The sequence below is a fragment of the Acanthochromis polyacanthus genome, chromosome 7 (genome assembly GCF_021347895.1).
Source record: "Acanthochromis polyacanthus isolate Apoly-LR-REF ecotype Palm Island chromosome 7, KAUST_Apoly_ChrSc, whole genome shotgun sequence".
Lineage (NCBI taxonomy): Eukaryota > Metazoa > Chordata > Actinopteri > Pomacentridae > Acanthochromis > Acanthochromis polyacanthus.
Genome location: NC_067119.1, coordinates 11,496,130 through 11,519,153, shown reverse-complemented (window position 1 = coordinate 11,519,153; position 23,024 = coordinate 11,496,130). Strand labels below are relative to the sequence as shown.

Sequence of the window (23,024 nt, the reverse complement as noted above, 5' to 3'; positions counted from 1 at the left end):
TTTGTTTTTCTTCCTCCCTTCCTCTATCTAGCTCTTATTTCCTTCACTTCTTTCCACTCTCTATCTATATCTTCCTCCCTCCCAGTCTGTCTTATGTTACACAGGTTTGTCTAATTTTTTTCAGCCATCCTCCCCCTCTCTTGTCTCCCCACTCGGTCCCCCTTTAGGACCCCCCTGCGGACCGAGGCGGCACAAAGCTTCCTGTAATGATCTGACTTGTTGAATTTCTGCCCTGCAACAGTATCCCTGTCTGCTTTTCACACGTTGAACTAACGTGCTGTGGAACTTGGGCTAAAGTTTGGTTAATTTTATGCTTTAAACTGCTTAGAAGTAATTTTCCAGGCGACAATTCACATAAAAACCTCTCACAGTTGTTATTTTTGTTAACATCATGTTGCTTTTATCTTTCGTATTCAGGTCCAAGAATTTTTTTTTGTTTATTTATGAGACTATTTTTGCTCATACTGTATGTGTATTTTTCTCCTTTACTTTACTTTCCGAGAATATTTCTTAACATATTCCTTCTACTGTCAGGATTCTGCCCTGTTGCTGCCTTTTTGTTCCTTCTTCCACCTTTACTCCCCTCGTTTGGATTTAACCTTTTAGATTCTGTTGTTTGTTGCTTTAATCTAAGTCTGTTTGTTCCCTCAGTGTTTGTTGCCCTTTAGTGTGTGTTTTTGGCTTGCGTCTCTGTCTCCCTCTGGCTGTGTCTTCCCCTTCTGTCTCTCTTCCACTCGCTCGTCCCCTGGTTCTGTCATCTCATTAGTTCATCACTCTCACCTGTAGCAATCAGCTCTATTCGTCTCACCTGGTCCCCTTCCCTGTTATTTAAGCTCTGCCATTCCCTTCAGTCTTTGCTGGTGCATAGTTAGACCTTCATGCAGCTTCTGTCTTCACTCCCCACTTTCCCCTCCACAGCTGGATTGTATCAGTTGTTGGACTTTGTCATTTTTCACCCTTTTCTGGATTTACCCTTTTGGACTCGATGCTTATTTGGACTCTAGTTTACTCTTGCGTTAGTCGTTTGTTCTCCTTATGTAAGTACCTTTTTAGTCTTGCCGTTTTGCCCCTGTCTAGTCTCGCTTTCAGTTTGTAAAGGTTTTTTTTTTTTTTATTTTGTTAATAAATTATTTTTAACTATACCTAGTGTTCTGTCTGTGATGTCTGCGCCTGGGTTCTCCACACCCCCCATTCCTAACATCTACTGAACTATATGGGGAACATTTTGGCCTTTGTTTATTGAGATTTGTACATGTGCTGCCAAAAATAGACACCATTTTTCCTCTCCACACACTCTCACACAGCAGATACTTTGTCTGATTAAAGCTAAGAATTTCATGCTTTGTGTGTATAAGCATGACAGTTCTCTAAAATATGTGGGCACAAAAAGTTTAAAGATTGATGTCACTGTCCTGAACATTTTGTACTTTTTCTTTCATATCTGCAGCAAAGCCGCTGTTTTAAACTCCATATATTCCGATGCAATCTGCAAGTGTTTCCTTAATGAGTCAAAGAGTTGCTTTTCCCAATGAATCTTTGAGATTCAGATATTTTTCCCATCTCAGTAGTTAATTAAATGCTTAAAAATAATGATTTCTTTGATTAATGCACTATTACATAACTTATAAATGCCTTCATGTCCAAGCTATCATTTTCTTTCACTCCTTTCCCTCTAGTTTATTAGCTTTTTTTGCACCTCAAATACAGTTTAAACCATATCTGACCTCTCTCCTTACCTTTCTATTAATGACCCACATGTGGGCAGTTAAGGGGGGTCAATCTGTCAAACCAAACTACAAAGAAATCTACTCATTACTGTTCCAAAAGTCCTGCTGGGAGACAGTCAAACAAGCCGGCAGAAGCAAACACAAACCGGCTAAGCTCAAATATGGACTTTAAAAGTTTATTTTGGATTGACTTTTTAAAAAAAGCAAATGGCCACAAATAGTTCTGCTGTTGAGTCTTTGCTGTGCGTTGGCTCGGTCTGGAAGAGATATGTGGCATCCTGGAATAGATTTAGAGGAAGAAACCCCCCTGGATGCTGCACAGACAGAAAAAAGAGGAGATAATATGAAGAGGAATGGACGGGATGTGGATACGTCTGTGCATGTGAGCGTGTCGGTCAGGGAGAAGAATGTGAGAGCCGCTAAAAGGCATGCGGAGAGAAAATGTGCAAGTGTAAGTCTGTTCTCTGATGACTGATGGTTTGATCCCTCTCCCTCTGTCTGTTATTTTGTTTATCTTAATCTACCCCCTGCTGCTCTGTGATATGAATACACACTGGAGAGTCCCTGGCATTACTGTCTGATGGCATCCTCAGTGAGTCTATCTTTGTCTGGCCTGTGACTCTTCATTAACAAGCTTTGAACTGTCTGTGATGGTTTGTCAGTCGCAAGAAAAATCATTCAAAAAGATAGCAGTGGTTTTGACTTAATTTTTACCTCATTTTTTTATTATTCATTTGGGCTGTTTGGCCAAAGGGAAGAGCACAAAAATGATTAAAGTACACATTTTCTCAACAAATACCTCGAAGGTGTGGTAAGCCCTAAAGCTAAAATGCTAATGTTTGTTATGAGGTCGCCTAGCTGGTTGAACTGATCTTGCTTGTGCAAGCAAGTGGTAGACATTTATTTGACCTTGTTTTCTGCTTCTTGACGCACACGGAAAACAGCCTTAATCACAACACATCAGACGCTGATTTGGATTCATTCTCACTTTAAACAAAATAATAAAACATTTCAGAGTCGACTGTGATGTCTAAGAATGTATTGATGCTCTGATCTCTTTATATTTTCTTCATGTTTGCAGTTTATTTACAATAGATCCAACATAAACTACTCAGAATATTAATATTGGTGACATAAATGCATAAAGCATAAGAAAAGATTCACATCACATCAGTAAATTAGAAAATTGTGAGGATATATTTTTTCAGTTAGCACAAAAAATGCTTCTAGCACAAGCTAACCAAGAGCAAAAAGAAAACTGCACATTTATATGCTGATTTTGAAATGAATCCATCACAGCATGGGAAGCATTTTATTCTTATTTAAATAATCTAATCTGATTTGACATTTTCAAAGAAAGTGACAGATTTTAACAGTATAGTCTCAGTGTATGTGGGTAGGCAGCTGTTGATGGGATTCAGGAATGCTGGAGTAACAAGAAAACAAGTGATTTGGTGGTTCGAGAGCAGGGGTGTCAAGATCCGTTCCTGGAGGTCCACTATCCTGCATGTTTTAGATGTTTCCCTCTTCCAACACACCTGATTCAAATGATCAGGCTCGTTATCAGGCTTCTGCTGAGCTTGATGATAAGCTGATCATTTGAATCAGGTGTGTTGTAAGAAGGAAACATCTAAAACATAGAGGATAGTGGACCTCCAGGAACTGAGTTTGACACCCCTGTTCTAGAGGGAGTCAGAAGGGTTTGTGGTGAATAGATACCATCTTTATACCAAGAGGAGCAAGAACAGAGACAATAATGGAGCACAGTTATTAGGTTTGGCAAGTAAAATTAATAAATTAAGCATTTTTGCTCCAAAAATAGATCTGTTTTATGAGATTTCATTTCATTGCATGATAAAGTAACTTATATAGCCACAGGAGCTGAAGCTTGAATTGAAACAGTTTCTCAACATTCTGAAATTCTTCAAATAGCAACAACTTGGAGTGGCAGTCAACAAACACCTTAAAATAAAGTCTCTTATTTTGAAAAGCTCTGTGTAAATGCAGGCGTAAACTAACCGTGACGTCACCCGTTGGTTTCAACGCCGAGAAAATGAAGCCCGGATTATGCTACTTCCTGGTCGCCATTTTGGATTTTTTGGAGCCAGTGACGTAAAAAGCGTCAAACAGACTGGACCGGAGAGCAACTAGGGGCAGGATTGGCTGAGGACTCTCTTATCCCGCCCACATTTTACCGCAGAGGCTTCTGTTGCTGTCTATCAAGTATAGCCACGCCCCCTGGCTCCGCCAACTTTAACGATTTATTTAAAATTCAGTATTGATTTATTTTAAGATCGGTCACCTGATCTCTCATTTTGACCATGAAAACTAACGGGAAAAAAAATCCTGAGCTGTAGAACATCAGTCTATCAAATTTTATTTTTTCCAAAAATGAATTGGGGGTCTATGGAGAAAAAGCTTTTTGGAGCCAGCCCTAGCGGACAGTGTGATATTGCAAGTTTTTGACACTTCCGGGTTGGCTTCAATTCTGGAGCCAGATGCTACGTCCACTATATATACAGTCTATGTGTAAATGAAGTTTGATTTATTGGTTTGTTCCTGTTGTTTACTTATCTGCAGTATAGTTCTTTGGTAGATCCAAAAAATAACAATTAAGAATTGAAATCACAGTTTACTAGGGAATGATCCAAACTATAAGCAAGAAAGCCAAATAAACATGACCATCTGTATCTCTGCTGAGTGAAAACATCTGACCCAACTTTCTCCACTGTCCACAACTTCTCCTCTGTTTTCAAATGAACTACATAACTGTGTAATTTAGTTTATTGTCAGTCTGATTTAGTCTTTGTGTTTCTGTCAAATAGCTGTAAATATCTGTGCATTAAAGAGTCTGAAGATTGGCCAACTTTCTCTCGAGGGATAATCAATGTGTAAACCCCTAACCTAAAAATAATATTTGGGCAATGCTCCTTTGTCTTTACGTGTGTGTGTGTGTGTGTGTGTGTGTGTGTGTGTGTGTGTTTGCACTGATGGGCTAAAGGGGGGTTACCATGGAGATAACCTTCGGAAGCCTGTTTGTTGACAGACAACATTCCAGTGTGGTCCTGACGTGTGTGTGTGTGTGTGTGTGTGTGTGTGTGTGTGTGTGTGTGTGTGTGTGTGTGTGTGTGTGTGTGTGTGTGTGTGTGTGTACTTGTTTCTGCTATACCGGTGGGGACTTTGACCTGACTATTTGCTATAAAGGTGGGGACTTGTCTTACGGTGGGGACCTAAAATGAGGTCCCCACGGGTGGCAACACCGTTTTCTTGGCCATATTGTTGTTAATAAAAAATGTAAAAGTGCAAAAACGTTTGTTTAGGGTTAGGCATTGATTTGGTGATGGTTAAGGTTAGGGTTAGGGTAAGGGCTAGGAGTTAGATATGAATGGGAGTCAATGGTAAGTCCCCAACGGTATAGAAAAACAAACGTGTGTGTGTGTGTGTGTGTGTGTGTGTGTGTGTGTGTGTGTGTGTGTGTGTGTGTGTGTGTGTGTGTGTGTGTGTGTGTGTGTGTGTGTGTGTGTGTGTGTGTGTGTGTGTGTGTGAAGGTAAACATCATGGCTCTATTTAAAGGTTATGATTCTCTTTTGACCAGCTGATAGCTGAAGTGCTCCAGGGCCTCACTGTCTGACCTACATTATGCTTTATTATTACTATCAGACTACCTCCCCCTTTATAGTCATGATTTTCCTGTTGTCTGTGAAACATATCTGAAGCTTTCCCTTTTTTAGGATTCCACCAGTTACTTTCAAAGACTCATAAGTCTAGGGCCTGACTTTCTGCATCACTATTTGCCTTATTTTGCCTGTTTTGTAGTTTATACTATTTAACCATGATTAATAAATAGATTTTTCTGGGTTTTTCTATCAGCAAAATTTACACGTTACTTTGCACATAGTTACTCTGCCAAGGAACGTGGCAGTTATGTGACCATCGATGTACATTTATCCTTCTGTCTGTTACTTCGTCTCTGCGCAGCATTACTAGAAAAACAGACGAATGCATTTGGACGAAATTTTCAGGTAAGATCAGAAATGATTTCTGTATCATTGTGAGATAGCGGCACAGCGTCACTAATAGCACAAGAACAAAAGAGTACAGACTATAAAGTACAAAGCACTAACTGGGGATGGAATACAACGGTCCAGCTCAGAACAACGACTGGTGTCTCATCTTATAGGGAGCCAGAGTAGCTGATTGCATCACTCACACCTGCACTTGATTTGCTGATTACAATCTCGTCACACCTGCTGCCACTCAGCTGCACCACTGGACACCTGAGAGGAGGAGAGAGAGACCAGGCCCAAGGGTGGGAGGAGCACTGCCACTAGTGACTAGGGACTGTGAGTATATGTATATATACATATATATACATATATATATATATATATATATATATATATATAACAAAAACAAGAGTAAACTTGTTGACTTTTCTCTGCTGTCCATTAATCTACTCTATAAAATGCATCCTACTAGAATAATATGCCATTAAAAAGTGATTCTGTAACACATAACCACCATTTTGATGAACCAGACCACCTCATATTGACAGAAGCACAGTAACACAAAGAATCTTGTTACAGTGTCAGACTCTTTTCACAAAACTCTTGTGGGTCACAATAAATGAGTTGCCAGCTGCATGTCAGAAAATGACTCTTGGACTGAGTCATATCTCAGCAGCAGTCTGAGCGAGCGTGTGATAAAATGCAAACTCATCGTACGACTGCAAACGTTCAAAGGTAAATCAGGCGGACAGAGACATTTAGAATATGTGACATCTGCCTCTGTGTGACAGTGATACAGTCTGACTGTTGCTCTGTAACTAAAACCTGCTTGGCTTTACATATGAATAAATTGTTACCACACAATACTCTTCCTTTAGCTCCATGCATTCATCACGGTCAGTTTGGCTTATATAAATTTGTGAAATATCTTGAAAAATTAGATATATTACCAATGAAATTTGACAGTAACATTTATTGTTACAAGTGTATACATTCTTGAATATAAATAGAATGTAAATCTTCTACTTTTCCCTTCAGGGGTCGCCACAGCGAATCAATTGCCTCCATCTAACCCTGTCTTCTGCATCCTCTTCTCTCACACCAACTACCTTCATGTCCTCTTTAACCACATCCATAAACCTCCTCTTTGGTTTTCCTCTAGGCCTCCTGCCTGGCAGTGGGAAACTCAGCATCCTTCTACCAATATATTCACTCTCTCTCCTCTGGACATGTCTGAACCATCTCAGTCTGGCCTCTCTGACTTTATCTCCAAAGTCTCTAACATGTGCTGTCCCTCTGACGTACTCGTTCCTGATCCTATCCATCCTGGTCACTCCCAAAGAGAACCTCAACATCTTCACTTCTGCTACCTCCAGCTCTGCCTCCTGTCGTTTCCTCAGGGACACTGTCTCCAGACCAAACAACATGGCTGGTCTCACCACAGTTTTGTAAACCTTTCCTTTCATTTTAGCTGAAACTCTTCTATCACACATCACACCTGACACTTTGCTCCAGCCGTTCCAGCCTGCCTGTACACGCTTCTTCACCTCTTTTCCACACTCTCCATTGCTCTGGACTTTTGACCCTAAGCACTTAAAATCCTTTTGGCACCAGAAGACCAATATTTTCATTTTAAGAACTCTTTCCTTTATTTGTTGTTGTTATTTTTCTCTTAATGATGTAACGTTTTAAGAATAGTTGTCATTTCAACTGATGAGGTTAACAGTGAACAAAGATGGCACGTTTTAACAATCAGAGGATGTTTGGAGGATGTTGTCAGATTGTGTTAAGTGGTAACAAAAGAGTAACTGACTTTCAAAAAATGTTTTCAAGCTGTTTTCAAGACCTCAGAAGATAGAATGTGTTTCTATGAAATGCTCCTGTAATGTGATACATTAACAAAGGTGGAACCTTTCGTCGGTAACATTGTGAGGGTGTTTTTGGGAGATGTCACCATTGAGAAAGTTCCTCCTTAAAATGCTCCTAAAATGTTTCATAATAACACAGGAAGGATATTCTCAATGCAACAGGAAATGTTTAAGGAACAATGGCTTTCAGAACAACATTTTCGGAATTTTTAAAAAAAATCGTACACTGACAACAGTACTTTGCAGAACTTTCTAAGAACTTTTTTAGAAAAAAAATTTGAGCACAATGAAAACATGATCGTTAAAACTGCCTCAATCTAGCATGACCAACGGAAAAACATCCTTGCTGTCCCTTTCGAGCTCTTTTGTTCAATTGAGATATCGAGATTTCGCCTCTGGTGTCTTGGTTTTTGGCGACAGTGACCCCAGCAGATAAAAGGTCATCCAGACAGAAATTTCAGTAACTCATTTCCTGCAGCTGCTGTGTGTCCTGCTGAAGTTTTCTTGTTCTTGCAGTGACTAGAATGGAAAGATCACCGGCTCAGCATCAACATGCTGGGTGACATGTGGAGGCCCTGCATGTAATCCATATGTACCTGCTGACTGTTGATAAGTAAATCAAGCTGCAGGCCTTCAGGCAACACTGCCACATTGTGATACATCAAATGAGCGTGTGTGCAACAGCTCAACACAGAACTCACACCTCTCCCTGTAAATACACATGTCTATAAGAGTTCAGGGTTTTCTTTGGGGGAACAAATGGCGCAATAAAACATACGTTTCTTGTTCTTATAAATATGCATGTACACGAGGAACTGTAGACAATGGGTGCTCACAAGTGATGCAGCCCAGAGGGGGTGGGTCTGCATACACACATGTAAAAGCTTTCTTTCTTTTTGATTCTCAGCATGAGATGCAGACAATGAAAACTATTATTGGGCTTCATGATTTTGAATGCATTCAATGAAAGTCGACAGAGGCGCACAGTGTTTTCTCTGCAAGACTGTGTGTTTTTCTCTTCTAGTTGTTTTTTTTTTCTCAAGCATAGAGTGGTGGCATGTCTTTGTTGTTGTGTTACAACACTGAAAACTACTCAGAGAAGAGAAAAATAGTGAAGAAAGAGTAAAAAATAAAGCGTGTGCTGCTTTGCTGCCATGTGCGTCAAGAATAAGTATTTCTGACTCCACCACAGAAGGGGGTGTGTCACTCGTTCTCTCTCTCTGGTTTTGATGGAGAGGTTACATAATAAAGCCCACCATCCAGTCAGTAGGTAGACCAACTCTCATCCAACCATCTCTCTGGGCTGTCGTGCACGTGCATGTGAGTTATGTGGGGTGAGTGCATTTGTCTCTCGCCTGCTGCCTCTCCACGCCCCCGTCTCCCATCCCAGTGCTCCCATAGGTCCCGTGCAAAGGTAACAGAAAGACCGGGGGCTTTATAAACATCCACTGTGTTCACTCTGCCTCGCTGCTCGATTCATTTCATCGTTTCTTCTTTTCTTTCGTCTTGTTTTTCCATCAGCACTTACCAAAATGCCCAGCAAAGCGAAGAAGAACAGGCGTCGCATGAGGAGGGTGGTAAGTGGTCTCATGCGCGCTTTTTGCTCCCCCACTAGGTGTTTGTTATCATATAGCCATTGTGAGAGTTGAAGTCGGTGGTCGGTTTAACTCTTTCCATCTTTCCCCTCCAACCCCCCCTGCAATCCTAGCTTTTCTTCAGTTGAACAACTAAAATAGAAATACTGCTGTTAAAAATTGCGCATGCCAAATTCATTTTGGGGAATTAAAATTCTAAATGTGAGCTTAAATCAACGGAAAGACGACAAAAACGCACACGATGTTGTTCACCTGCGCATCGATTTGAGTTAAGTCAAATTCAATTTAGTGCTCGTTTGACTCAAGCTTAAATTTTGAGTTTCTTGTGACGTTCCCAGTGGAGAGGAGCGCTCCAAGCTCCGTGCGTAAAATCTCGCAAACAGGAGAAAGCTGTACCAAAAGCTAGACTGCGTCGAAATAACAGAACCATTTTTAGTAGCACGGAATTTTAGATGCTTCTGTCTTTATTATTAGACACAAGAGATGAAGAATTTCTTCTCCTCTTGGCTTTACGCCTGTGCGTCATGCGCGCTCTCCATGCGCTCTGGCGACTCCATGTTTGTACATTCCTATTATTTGTTGTGGTTAAACGTGAAAATGGCTACTTTCTCATGTATATACGAACATATTTTATGCTTGCGACCACAACATGCAACGCACGTGTTGTACAGCACAATACAGCACAGTAATGATACCCTGCTATAATTGTTACGTAATTCAATATATTGAAACAACATCGTCAGTGTCAACATAACTGATGTATCTGACACCTACCCCCTCCCCAAGCTTCTTACACAACTAGGAGAATTTTTTAACTTTTGAACACTGAGTGCCCAAAGAGATGAGGAGGGTGTGGCAGGGGAGGGGAGGGGTGTATGAAGAGTGAGAAAGTAACACAGAAGCTCCAGTTTGTCAAAGGCCATGGGTTACTCCATCACACAAATCTGCTCTCTTTTATCTCTTTTCCCAGTCATAGTGATTCATTCTTTCAAATGTTTTCTGACTTCAAGAAAAAGAAAAATGATCACCACTAAAGCAGGACAACTTGAAGCCCAGTCCTTGAACACTGCCAAGACTTCTCAGTATGGAAAACCAGTATGGAGTTTAGTGTGGCATTCCCCCACTAAACTCCCCCAGCCCTGTTTTTAAGCCTCCAGCTGACCGTCCAATCTGTGCCTCTCAGCACCACAACTGTATTTGGTAATGTGTTGACTAGAGGAATGTCTTGCAGTAGGTTTGCCAGATTGGAGTCTGCACAGTCTCCCTCATTCTCTCAGCGTCTGCCAGTGACACTTAGATAAAAATGGCCTCCTGAAGTCATTCACAGTGTTGTGTTATCGCCAGTTCCCTCAGAGATATCAGAGCTCAGGAAGAGAAGGACACTTGAAGACATCACGTCGAGTGCTCCTATTTGGCCATGCATGCCTTTCTATGTGCTTCCTTCAGAGGAGCATAGAAAATGAAATTCATTTGTTGCTCTGTGGTAGTGAGGTTTGCGTTTCGATATATCAAGCTATTTATTAGCAAAGATGAGGGAGGGGTTGTTTTGATGGCGGCGTGGACATGTACGCCCTCACACACCCATGCTCTGTCCGCTTACAGCATTGGTCCAGTGCTGCGAATGCCTGGCTGTCGGCCTAACAAAAGCATTTTCGGGGAGTGATTGTAACCTGATTATAACCTGATTATGATGTGATTAGGCCCACTGTCTGGCCCGCGGGGCGCCCATCAGTGCTGCTGACTCGCATGGTTTCCATTCCCGCTTCACCAAACCTGTCAGAACCGCTCTGATTCAACTAATTAGCTCCCATTATCTAACTAGCTTTGTTGGGCCCACTCCCAGTTGTCCCTCCTCCCTCCAGCGGTCTGCGCTCCCTAAAACCTCCATTAAAGCCTGAGGGGGTTTTGTCCAGAGCTGAAAAACATTTTGGACCTTGCTGGGATGGCATGCCTGGTATTCCTGCTGAGAGAAATGTGCTAGAATGAACCACAGACTGACAACAACACTAGCATCTGAACAAACACAGCATGTGCTTCTGTAGCTTTCTGACCTCTTAAACTCGTATTTGCTTTCATTTCTTTGTTTTTTGCCTTCATCCTTTTTCATATTGAACATCTCTTTGAGCCACTGTAACTCAGGTGTCACTTTGGTTTGTAAGTATCAACAGTTTTGCATCCTTTATACCTTTCAGATTTTAGTCATTTGAGAGGAAATATGCATTCAAGTTAACATAAACTAATTTAGTTCTGAATCTCAAACGGTTCCTCTACTTTCATAGTGACTAACCCAGATGGTTCTGTGTCTTTCCATAATTGCAGCAAGCCCAGAGGAGAGCGCTTGAAGAGCAGCATGCCGCTAACCCGCCGATCAAAGCCGGGCCTGGGATCGCAGTGCTTGCGCCCCCTGCAGCAACCCCAAAGAAAGCGGCTAAAACTCCAGCACCAGCACCAGCTCCACAGAAGATCCTGGAGCCAGTTCCTGTTGCTGTCCCCATTGTGGAGACCCCTAAAGTAGAACCAGAACCAGTTGTCAAAGAACTTGTCACAGAGCCCGTCCCAGTTGTGGTACCGGCACCAGAACCTGAGCCTGTGTTGTTGGAACAGACTCCAGCAGAAGTTGAGATTGAAGTCCCAGCACCTGTCCCCGAAGAAGCACCAGTTGTTGAGATTCCTCCAGTGGAGCCTCCTACAGTTGAAGCTGCTGTAGAACAGGAACCCGAACCCGTCATTCCTGAAACAGAACCAGAACCTGAGGTGAGAACAGCTTTTTAAAAGCCATCGTTAGTTTTGAACGTTGACTCAAATGGAGATTATGTCTTTGTCAGACCTTCCCAAAACACTGGAGCCTTTTTGCAAAACTTCCATGTACAGATGTTTTGTTTCTCTGTTAGTTTTTGAAGTCACCTCTGACCTCCCATTAAGTGGGCTACCTCTCGGGGACAGTGAATGCTGTGTCGGGTTGAGCATTGCACAAATATCTTAAATTAACTCAACCAGGTTCCATATAGGTTCTGGTTTTCACTAAAGAGACTGTACATAGTCTGTCAGTGTGAGTTTGTGTTTGGACCATTTTAGACGGCTTTAGGTCAAACTGTATTTGCTGTGGCCTGGTCCTTATGGGAGAAGGGAGGTGCTATCTGTGGAAGCTGTGCAGCAGAGGGAACAACATGTTCCATTTAGCACAGAGGTGGAAAAGCAGAAGAGAGGTTGAAGGCTACATCAGTGGAAGCTTGACCACAGCTTTTTCTGCATACATTATGCATTATCACCTACATTTAAACATCTAGGTGCACGTGGTCTTCTCTTCAGTTTGACTTCTTTTGAATGAAAAAGACAGAATATAGTGGAATGTAAGAGTTGTCACAATAGTGTTGGATCACTTTACTATTATGTTGCAAGAAAAGGTTGTTCAGATTTAATACACTGTATCAAACATGCACCTTTTTTAGCAAAATCTACTATGGTCGAAGTTGGTTTTGGGTCAGTTAATGGAAATGAAAAGCTCCTCGTGTTTTCTCAGTTGTATACGGTTACATAGTCGAAGCTTTTGCACAAATTCCAAATCTATACCACGTTTTTAATTTACACAGACCTCAGTGCCAGAAAACTAAATATTGTTTCCCAACATTGCTTTTACCTTCCACATCTATCAATTTTTCATCTGCAAGCTGAACAATCATGGTCACATGAGCTTTGATCCATGCAGCCGACATGCACACACGTTGGGAACAGAATGTTCTGTTTCAGCCTGTAAACTGCACATACATGCAAACCTGTGTGTCAGGGTAGATACACACTAGATTCATGGTCTTGTCTCCCAATAACTGAGTCATGACCGCATATGGTGCACGTGCTGACATGCGTGTTCGTGTGCATGTGAGCGTACAATGGCACCCAAGCCTTTTACGAGCGGAGATGGGAGATGTTTCGACCTCAGTGCTCGGTGTTGTCCAGTGTCTCTTGTGTCAACTCGTCCACTTCACTTTTGTGTCATTTAGTTTGGAGGTTTGGCTTGTGACCTTTAACCTATAAGGCTTAAACTCTACCCACGGAGCTATACAGGGTCCATAAAGTAGTTTCTATAGGAAATGGGCCGCCCGTCATTATGTAGTTGTATGCTGTGGCAGTATCCTCCCTCCTCTGTCCCTTCGCCTCCACCTCCCTCCCATCTCCCACCCACCTCTCCTTCTCCTCCTTTCTTTCCTCTCTTTCTCTCGGCTCCTTCACTGCTTGCAGATGAGCCCGATTCAGCTCAGATGCACTGAAACTGAACATGCAGACATTCATGCACTTGAGCAAAACAAAAAATTAGCTAGCGCTGACTGGAACTGCCAGCACATACTGAAGCAGTTTGTGTAGCTTGTGTATACATATGGTGCAAGTAAGTCTGGATTGATTTGATTAACTTCTGCTCAATTTTGAGAAACTTTTAAAGCCGGTCTGATTGAGGCTCATCAAAAAATTTTGCTCACAAGCGAGATTTGCACTTGTTCTGCACGAAGGCATCGACTCTGCGCGACCACGTGTCCGGCTGCAGACATTTGGTCAGTTGGTTGGTGGATGATAGGATCAGATCAGGCATAAATGGGGCTCGTGTTCAGCTGGCTTTGGGGCCAAAAAGAGGCCCCACCGCTCCTGGATGTCGCCACGGAGGCTCAGGTGAGTATAATCCCACCACTCAACCCACAGACCTGAGTGTGTTTAATTTTTTGCGTGGCCTGAAGCAATGGTGGGTGCGGCTCCTGGTGAGGTTGAACATTTTGTACCCGCTTGCCTCCCCCCACTCCATGCTCCTACAGCCACTCCTCCTCCACCCCTTCTGTCCATTATCCCTCCTTCCCCTGTAAGTTTGCTCTCCCTCGACACCCTTCCTCCCCTCCCACCGCTTCCTTTCGGTCTCTTCTTTCTCACTCCTTCCCCCTCACTCGTCCTCCCATCTTCACTTTCTCCATCCTTCCCCCCAACCACCACTTGTCCATTCATGTCCTTTGACAGCCTACAAGGCCTCATGAACTTGTGCGCTCGGCACGTGCACTAGCTTTATCATTGCTTCTTTGCTGGGGGGGGGGTGGGAGGAGACAGTGTTGGGGAAGGTGGAATATTTGGGGGGTGAAGGGGTGCATCTGCCTGTTGAAGTGTGTATCCATGCATGTGTGTAGCTGAGCCTTTGGTATTTGAGCACTGAAGAATAGCTTAAGCAGACAGCTGTCACAACCTTTTTAAAGTCAGTGACAAATGTCCAGTGAAGGGATGTCTCGGGGTTCATTTGCTTTCAGTTTGCTCACAGCGGAAATGCTAATTACAGCATGATTGGTATGCACTTTTCCTTTTGTCAGATTTGACATGATAGCCAGAGAAAGGGAGAGAAAGTGACTCAAAAAAAAAGTGTGAATTGACACTTTTGTGGACTTAGCTGGAAAAATGAGTAACTTGTGGCAGCACACGTGAGGTGAGGACCCCCAACCCTTCTTTCCCCCAGTGTCAAACCTCCTTCCCCGTGCAGCCCTCCCCACATTTCCTGACAACTTTTAGAGGTTTATTTTCTAAGACGCTATAGAGCATTGTTCGTCCAGTCATTGACTTTTGCACAGAGAGCTGGCTAAACAGCCTCTTTTCTGTTTTAATATTTGCTCGCCATCAGTTTGACAGCTTGTTTTTTAAATTGCACAAAGCCCTTTTCATACTTATTTGAATTTTCTTGGCAAATCATGATGGATAAGTTCTTGCAAGATGGCATCATTTTCCTAAACTCTTAAGTGGTTGTCAGAGATCCTGGAAAAACAAAAAAAAACTCCAAAATGAGGATATTTATGTGTGTTTGTGTGTGTCTGTATCTGCATAAAGGTGGTTTGAGCACAGGTCATTGCATTTAAGTACACTATGTCCTTTGGGTTAAATGATCTGGCTACTGCTCCCAAGTCAGATCTGATTTGTGCTGGATTTGCCTTTTCATAACACTGGTGAGGTTGGGCCTGTGTGCAGATCAGTTTGGTACACAGTGTTCTGATGCTTGGACAAGCTGGAGGCGGTGTGTATGCTGTGTGCGAGTATAGCCACACTTGTGTGCATTTTTTACGGCCAAGTGAAGGAAGGCCTATAGCCCACCTTGCTCCCGTTTCCACCCCCCTCTTCCTCTCTCTCCCCTATACCATCCCTCTGAGGCTATAGCTGGAGTTTATATTTACCCCTCTCAACTATATGTGCATATTTGCCCACTTGCCCTTTTGTTCATAAGTTGTTAAAACCCCACAGGGCATGTACCTCCCTGTGGCACAGCACAGAGAAAGAGGTGGAGGTGCCCACGTAATGTGAGCGTAGTTATTTGTTGTCTTTTTGCTAAGTTCATACTAAATATGTGGATTATTTTGGCTGACGGACGACTTTCCCGACCAGCAGAAGCAGCCTGCATGCACTAGACTTGTCCTACATCGAAGCAGAACTGGCACAAAACAGCATAAATAATTCACTGTCAGACTATGAAGATTTACAATATTTATGTGAAGCCCTCTGCGAATGCCACTTTGACTCAGCTCACTTGGTTGCACAGTGGCCATTTAGGCCACACTAGGTGCCAACAGTGAATTAATGGCAAAATATGGGTGATTTTTGTCTTTATCTGGGTATTTTTGGGAATTATCCTCAGGGACATAAACACTTTTAAAAGCAATACTAACAATATTGCCATCAAATAATAATAAAAAATGTTTCTGAAGCAATGACAGCTACATAGCATGTCCTCACATTCTGTAAATATGGAATGATTCACTTTAAGACATGTAAATAGTTGAATTTGTCTTTTCAGTGCCAACTTGTGGCATCATGAGAGCTGAATAGCTAATAAAAGATACAATTAAAGATGTTTTTAATTAGTGTGGAGAAAGAAGTTAATAAGAAAGTGTAGATATATTAAACAAGTATGTTTTCAGCTGGACCACACAGAATCCGTGAGAAGAAGGCGTAACAAATTCCTATTATTCAATTGGTTGCACTGCTTCTGTTGTTTTTCCTCTTTCTGCACAACTACAACTGTGCGCACAACATACTATGCAAATACTGGACTATCAGTCCATATTGCAGTGCAGTTTTCTCTGTGAAACACCTCGAGGCAGCTTGAGTTTGGTTGACAAACGGTTGTGCAGAAGATCACTTTGCTGCAGGTGCATTTTTTGGAGCTGCTGTGTGGACCCCTCCCAAAGCTTGACCTTTAAAAAGTCAGAGAACAGGGATGCAGTGTAACATAAGGCAGGTATTTTTAACTGCCTAAAATACTTGTTAATGCCTCCTAGATTGCCTTTTTTTAATGAGATGACTTTTTACCAACTGCTTGGTTAGATTTAATCCACGCTCAGCTTTATGATCGTTTCCCTCACTTGTGAATTAACTCGTCTCCCTCTTTCCATCATAGGTTGTACCCCCAGCTGAGGCTCCAGTGGTGGCTCCTGCTGAGACTGAGGTAAAACAAACTTTTATTTTTATACTCAAGTACTCACAAACCCCCTTCACAGTTCCCCCTAACTCTGAAGTGACTGAGCAGCATATCTTTGTGGCATAAGTCACAGGTAGATTAGACAGGCATGAATGACTGGAGCGTAACTCATGACACAAGTGACACCTGCTTTGATTTTCGAAAACCTTACACAACTTCAAATGCCTTGAAGAGGCCCTATCTGCTGCAACACAGCATTTTTTTCAGCCAACAAGGGATCAGCAGTAGAAATAGGCTCGCAGCACATTGTTTTAGCTTGTCAAGCCATTTGTTAAATTACAGGTTTCTTTGCAAACTTCTTTCAGTTCAAAAAGAACAGTTAAACAATAAATGTCACAAGAAAATAGCTGTCCTACTCCATTAACTTCTCGGAGACAAAAAGAGTGACCAAAAATCACTGGTCTCATTAATTAGTTGTCAAATTTGCTCTTTAAAAAAAGTACAAGTGTATGTCGTGGCTTTGCTCACACCAAAACTGTCCCGGAAATTACAGCATGCAGTAAAACAGAGTGACACAAAGTTTCCAGTCATGTTTTATAAGCTCATAGCTGCAGTATCTGGACAAGAGACAATCCTTCCAATAGAAAAGTGCTGAAAACCCCTGTGAGTGCAGCTTCACACTTCATGAATGACACTTTGCCTCAGTTTTTTTCTATTATATAACACAGATCACAATCGACTTGAAGCGTTTTCATGAAAAGAAACAGAGAATCAAGCTTTTCTTACGAGTTTCACTGATCTAGAAGCATCTCAGTGCATAACACGTTCCACTGATGTTCAACAAAGAACAACAAGTGCAAAATTGTGGGTGTAAAGAGTTTTTTTATAGTCACTGCAATTAGCATGAAAGCACCTATTAGTCAACTAATCTTTAAAACCACAGCAAGAAGTGTTAATTTAAGTATGATCATTAGAAGATTGCTTGAAGCATTGTGCTGTGTTTAGCAGGTTGTATTGCTTTTACGCTTTCATCTATCTTTTTATCAGTTTATCCATCCTGTCATCCTGTTCTTAGGAGTAAAGTGTGTTATTTGTCACTTTCCAGATTCAGACAGTCGACACAACAGTCATAGAAACAGAGACTGAACAGGTAAGAATTTATAGTTTTCTAATTAAAATGCTGAAGTTTTGATAATGTATGTTGTTTAAGTGTGATCAGGTCATGTAACATTGTATATTTTGCCCAGGGAGAAAAGAAAATGGCGTTCTTACTCCCTTGGGCAAATTTTTTTGGTCCTCTACTTGCATGGTTGCATGGTTTTCTTAATATGTGCCGTGTCGATTTTGCATGTGCAGACGTTTGAAGTTTGTGAGCCAGTGACTGGAGTGGAAGCCGAGGCTGTTGCAGAGGAAGAAACTGTGACCGAGGTGGAGGTGGTGATCCCAGAAGACGTCGCTGTACCGGAGCCCGAAATAGAAATAACCAAAGAACCAGCGGCGGAAGTGGTAGAAGAGATTAGCAGCGCAGTTGAAGCTGAACAAGCTGAAGCTGAACAAGTTGTAGTTGAACCTGTTGCAGACGAGGTGGTAACAGAAACCGTCGCTGAGTCAGTAGTTGAAGTAATCTCAGAGGTACCTGAACCTGAACAAGTGACTGAAGCAGCTGTTAGTCCTGCAGCTCCAGCTGAGGAGGAAGAAGATGACGGTGGAGTAGAAGTATTGGCTGAAGAGGAAGCACCTGAAGTTCCTGCTGAGCCTGTTACAGTCGCAGAGGTGCTCTTTGGTTAAAATACTCTTCTCTCTTTTTGTGCTTTCATTGTCTTCCGATAGTGCAGAGTAATACAGTGCGTGTCCTGCTTTTATTGTGTGATCATTTGTGGTTTGTGTACAGCATGTGGCTTAAACAGTTGTGGAAGAGTTTCATCAGTAGATTATCAAGCAGGTGGATAAAAGCAGAACTTCTTCAGTGGCTACATTTGATATTTAAGCATGTTGCACTCATTTACATCATATTTTTTGAACATTTAAGCAAACACTAAATCCATAATATGTCCTCCTGTTGGTTTCATTTCCTTCAGGATGTTCCTGTCCAGTCTGTGGAAATCCCAGTGGTGAGTATTCCTTCTTTCCCCTCTAATAACACATAATTCGTTTGACTACATTTTATTCTCTGTATTTAATAACATAACAGTACCTGTTGTCTCCCCAGGTGCCAGACACCATCCCTGAGGCTCTGGTAGAAGAGGCTGCACCTGTCATTACTAAAACCACAGAGGTAAAGTTTGTTGTCAAATAGATCATCAGCACATGAGAAATGCTTCGTTTATGCTCTTATGCTGCCTCATTTACTTACTTTAAACTCCTGAGTGTTTACAGTGTGGAATATTTCCTCTCTCCTCCTGTCATCCAGGCCGTTGCTGACACGCTGGTTGATGACTTTGTTGTCACGGAATCTGTCTCAGCAGTAGAAGTTGCCGTTGCTGAGTCTCCTGCTGCCGTCGAGCAGGTGAGAACTGCAAATGCTGTTACGTTTATTAAGCAAGATCTTCTAGAAAACATAATATGGCGTTTCATTGATGAATTTTTCAGCCAAAACGCTATCAAATCTGAGCTGTAAATGAATAAAGCAGTAGCTGTATTCATCCACCAGGTGACAAGGTGGTACAGACAAAAAGTAACGCCACCTCATGCGTTACTATCACTGTATAAGTAATCTACTATCAAATCAGTGTAGTTTCATTGAATCAAATCAGTTTAATCAGTGGTTCAGTTGTTGCACTGAAACAATCCTGAATGAGCAGATCAAGTCATGTTTATTTCAAAAGGCCCATTTTGAGATAAATAGCCAGTGTTTTCTAACAGACTCCTCCCTCTGTGATTGCTTTAGGATGTCGTGGCCACAATCGACACCCCCATCGATGTTCCCCAAACAGAATCCATGGATGTGACTCCTGCTGAGCCTGAGCCTGCTGTTGTTGTACCTGCAGAGGAAATGATCATTGTAAGCTGCTCTCCTGACAGTCAAACTGTAGCTTTGTGACCTATGTACTGTTTTAAAACAAATATGTATTATTAACCCACCATATGAAAAAGCTTAAGCTTCCTGTGTTACTTTGCTCGATTATTCTGCTCATTCAAAGAGTATATGGAGTCTCTATCTCCTAATTTGCTCTCTGTTTATGTCCAGGACGCTGCCACTGAGCAGAAATGTCTGGATATGCTGTCAGAAGAGCCTAAATCAGAAATGTGTGACATGCCGTGTCAGATGCAGCTCGCTGTGGAGTCTGTGCAGCTCAACTCAGTGGTAAATTAATTTAGTATAAACAAAGAGGCATTGCTTTTGTTTTTTTAACCTTTTCTTCAAATATACTTCATGTTTACCAAAAACCAGTATTGGAACTCAGAGGGGAACTTCGGATGCTGCAGTATTTGCAATTCAAGGGCAGACATGAGTACAGAAAACAGGGAAAGGAACATCATAAGAATAGAAACAAACCCCTAAATTCCTGTGTGAATTTTTGTACCAGTTTTTTAGAAATAAAAAGCACAGATGTTATAGTTTTTCCATTAATACTCCTCAGGATTTCGAGGCCTGTTATGTTTTAGAAAATGGCCAATTTACGACACAATTTATCAGTAAATTTATGTATGAAAACAAGAAGAATTGTTTTATTTTCAACTTACCGACAGTAGTTTAACTCCTGTTTTTTCTTGTTGTTAATGATTTATGGCAGTAGATCTCTGTCAGACTGCACAAAAGACAGGTTTAAATTCTCAGGACTTTATATTGAAGTGAAAAATTAGCCCAAAATGAGACAGGAGCAAAAAAAATACCTGTGGTTCAAGGGGCATATGAAGTTCTGTGGTGATTCAGTTGGATACTATTCCTGCTTGTGATTTTACACTGCACTGATCTGATCTAACGTCTCGTTTGCTGTTCAGGAGATGTCAGTGGAGACAGCGTTGAACGGACACATTGTTCCAGAGGTCTCTATTGAGGGCTAAAGCCACAACACGCAGCTCGGAAAAAAGACATCTTTTTTCTTTGTAAGTCTCTCACGATGCTGAATCGGTGCTTCGTAACATAGATTGGCTCTCCTGATGTTAACCCTGGAGTGACTCGGTTTGCAGCCACTGACCACGCAATCTTCTGCCTCTTCCAGATTCCCCTTTGGTCATTTGTAGGACTCAAAGCTTTACAGGGAGTTGGCAAGCTGACCTTCTCATTTTTTACGGCTTAGGAACAGAACCGCCAGGAAATCGAAGGGACATCCACGCTTTGAAGTGCCTTTCCTGCCCTGGTTTCTGTTAAAACATCAAACCAGATGTCAAAAAAAAAACTGCTGCGTTCATGGCAGCACAACTGACTGGTGAAACAAACATATCGTGGCTCCTCTTAATCTGTATCTTCCACCCTCCCAAAAACCACATACACTTCATTTTTCTATTAGCGGTGGATGCAGAAGTGCTTGAGAGATTGCTTAAATAAGACAAATGGCAAATCTCCCCAGAACATCTGCCTCCACACGGCAGACGCTCGGTGCATGTGAATACTGTAGCATCAGTGAATGTGCCTGCAGTTTGTATTCAGACCTCTGTTCATGAAGGAGGAACAACTTTTTGTGTTGTTTTTACTCGTTTCACTGATTTCCCTCACCAGGGTCATTTTAGCAGAGACACAAGTTTCTTCTTTTGCCTCCATTTCTGTCTCCTTCTCTGTCCTCCAGCTCTCTCTGCCTCGACTAAGTGCCGATGTGCAGATTAATGTGACACTAAAAACTGCATCCTGAAGCTAGAATTCTAGGTTTCATGGCCAACGGAGTCTGGAGAATGACAAGAGTTTGAGTGGATGAGCTCCTTTTCTGTTTCTTTTTTGTTTTTCCACTTTCTCCTTTTGTAATTCATTTTGTATAGACCATATTGATGGGCTACAGTTTTGTGTTCAAAGCCTGTGCTCCGGAGGGGAAATCTAGCGTGGTCCGATGATTGCTGTCGAGCTGTAGATGGGCTGACTTGATCTTTGAAATAAAGCTGTATCTCATCGTGATGCTGGAGTCTCTTTCGTCTCTTTTTTTTCGATCACACACTATTTCACTTGAATCTAAATTAGTCATAAGTGCGAGTATGCACGATTTTTCTATCTTTTAGTGATGGACTAATTACCTGTAAAGTGTGTAACTTGTCTTTTACTGACTTATACAGCTAAAGGCCTCGGTCTCAGTTGGACTGATTCTAAACAGAAGCCTGAATTTGTCACAATTTGCCTCCATTTTCCAATTCCATTCTCAAAAAATCCTCCGCTAGCATTAATTCTGTGATTAATAAACAGCCCAGGTGCTGTTTTCTGGCCCATGGGAAGTGAATAGAACTGATAACTATAACTGAAAGGGGACAAAGAATTAAGTACAGCTTTAGATTCCATCTGCTGTGATGTGGGTGAATTTAACATATAAGTCAATAACACGCCTTGTCTGATCCATGTGGACACAAAGTACAATAAAGAATATCAAAATCTCATGTTGACTCAGAAGTTCTTCAGTAAAGACAGTTATGTACGATTATATTTTGAAATTGCTAAGCATTAAATTCCCATTCCAGTTGTTGATATAACTTCTGACAATTCATCTCAGCTTGTGAAGTTACATATTTAGAATTTTCTTGCCATGAAAATAATCACTTCCTGCTTTAAATTAGTTTAGACATCTCACACTATACTGTTGTCTCTTCTAAAATTTGCAGATCTATGAGGTTATCTCCACATAGCCACCAGCTCTACTCTAGTCAAATACTGTAAAGCTATTCTGCGCAACATACAGGCAAGTTGTAATATTGGAGTAATTTAGCCGTACATGTTCGTACTGGAAGCAGATTCTGAAGAAGAATAATGATACAAAAAGCTCCACTTAGCAAGCTGACAGGCTTGGATTCCTACATTTATTATATATAAAACGGGATCAATAGGCTGCAGTTTGAAGGTGGAAATGCTCTGCCATGATGCTGACTGCACATTTCACTCAAGCTGTCTTTTAGCATGCAAAAAGAAATGCTAGCAAGGTAAAAAAAAAAAAAAAAAAAAAAAAAGATTTTCACAGGAGAGGATCTTTAAAGGTTTACAGCTTCCAAAAATGTAGATTTGGTTTATTTTTTACAAGCTATTAATAAAATGCTAATAAGACAAGACATAAAATTTTACATGGAGAGGGCTAACAATGACAAATCTATATCAGTATGAATCAGTGACTGCAGGGTTTCCAGCATAAAAAAAATAGTGATTCTCATGACGACAAACAACAGAGTGACTTTTCAGTATATTCATATGAAAATATTTTTCTCATTGCTTTTTAGTGTGTGTAGGTGGTGAAAATTTGGATTGTGAATGTAAATTCTCCCCAACTTCAAAA

General features: G+C 41.5%; 1 protein-coding gene across 4 annotated transcripts; it reads left to right on the top strand.

Annotated features, from left to right (window-relative positions):
- The first annotated feature begins 1,915 nt into the window (after positions 1-1,915).
- LOC110949404 (calphotin-like) lies at positions 1,916-21,670 on the top strand. Of its 4 annotated transcripts, XM_051951178.1 has the most exons (13): positions 8,884-9,016; positions 9,124-9,179; positions 11,517-11,951; positions 16,603-16,650; positions 17,729-17,773; positions 17,980-18,396; positions 18,702-18,734; positions 18,833-18,898; positions 19,034-19,129; positions 19,511-19,624; positions 19,811-19,927; positions 20,566-20,670; positions 20,787-21,670. In XM_051951178.1, exons 2-12 carry the CDS (start codon positions 9,135-9,137, stop codon positions 20,626-20,628), a joined length of 1,479 nt encoding a protein of 492 aa, XP_051807138.1. In that variant the 5' UTR covers positions 8,884-9,016; positions 9,124-9,134; the 3' UTR covers positions 20,629-20,670; positions 20,787-21,670. The 4 variants fall into 4 exon arrangements, with proteins under 4 accessions (XP_051807136.1, XP_051807138.1, XP_051807137.1 ...); XM_051951176.1 differs by lacking the exons at positions 8,884-9,016; positions 9,124-9,179 and adding an exon at positions 1,916-2,178; XM_051951177.1 differs by lacking the exon at positions 8,884-9,016 and having other exon boundaries at positions 9,023-9,179.
- The last annotated feature ends 1,354 nt before the right edge of the window (positions 21,671-23,024 follow it).

Bases quoted from the DNA above. Each gene is read 5' to 3' on its own strand.
- LOC110949404 (XM_051951176.1), top strand. From the start codon at position 1,996: ATGTGGCATCCTGGAATAGATTTAGAGGAAGAAACCCCCCTGGATGCT. The intron at 11,952-16,602 runs GTGAGAACAGCT...TTTCCATCATAG, and splicing joins AAACAGAACCAGAACCTGAG to GTTGTACCCCCAGCTGAGGC. The intron at 17,774-17,979 runs GTAAGAATTTAT...TTGCATGTGCAG, and splicing joins TAGAAACAGAGACTGAACAG to ACGTTTGAAGTTTGTGAGCC.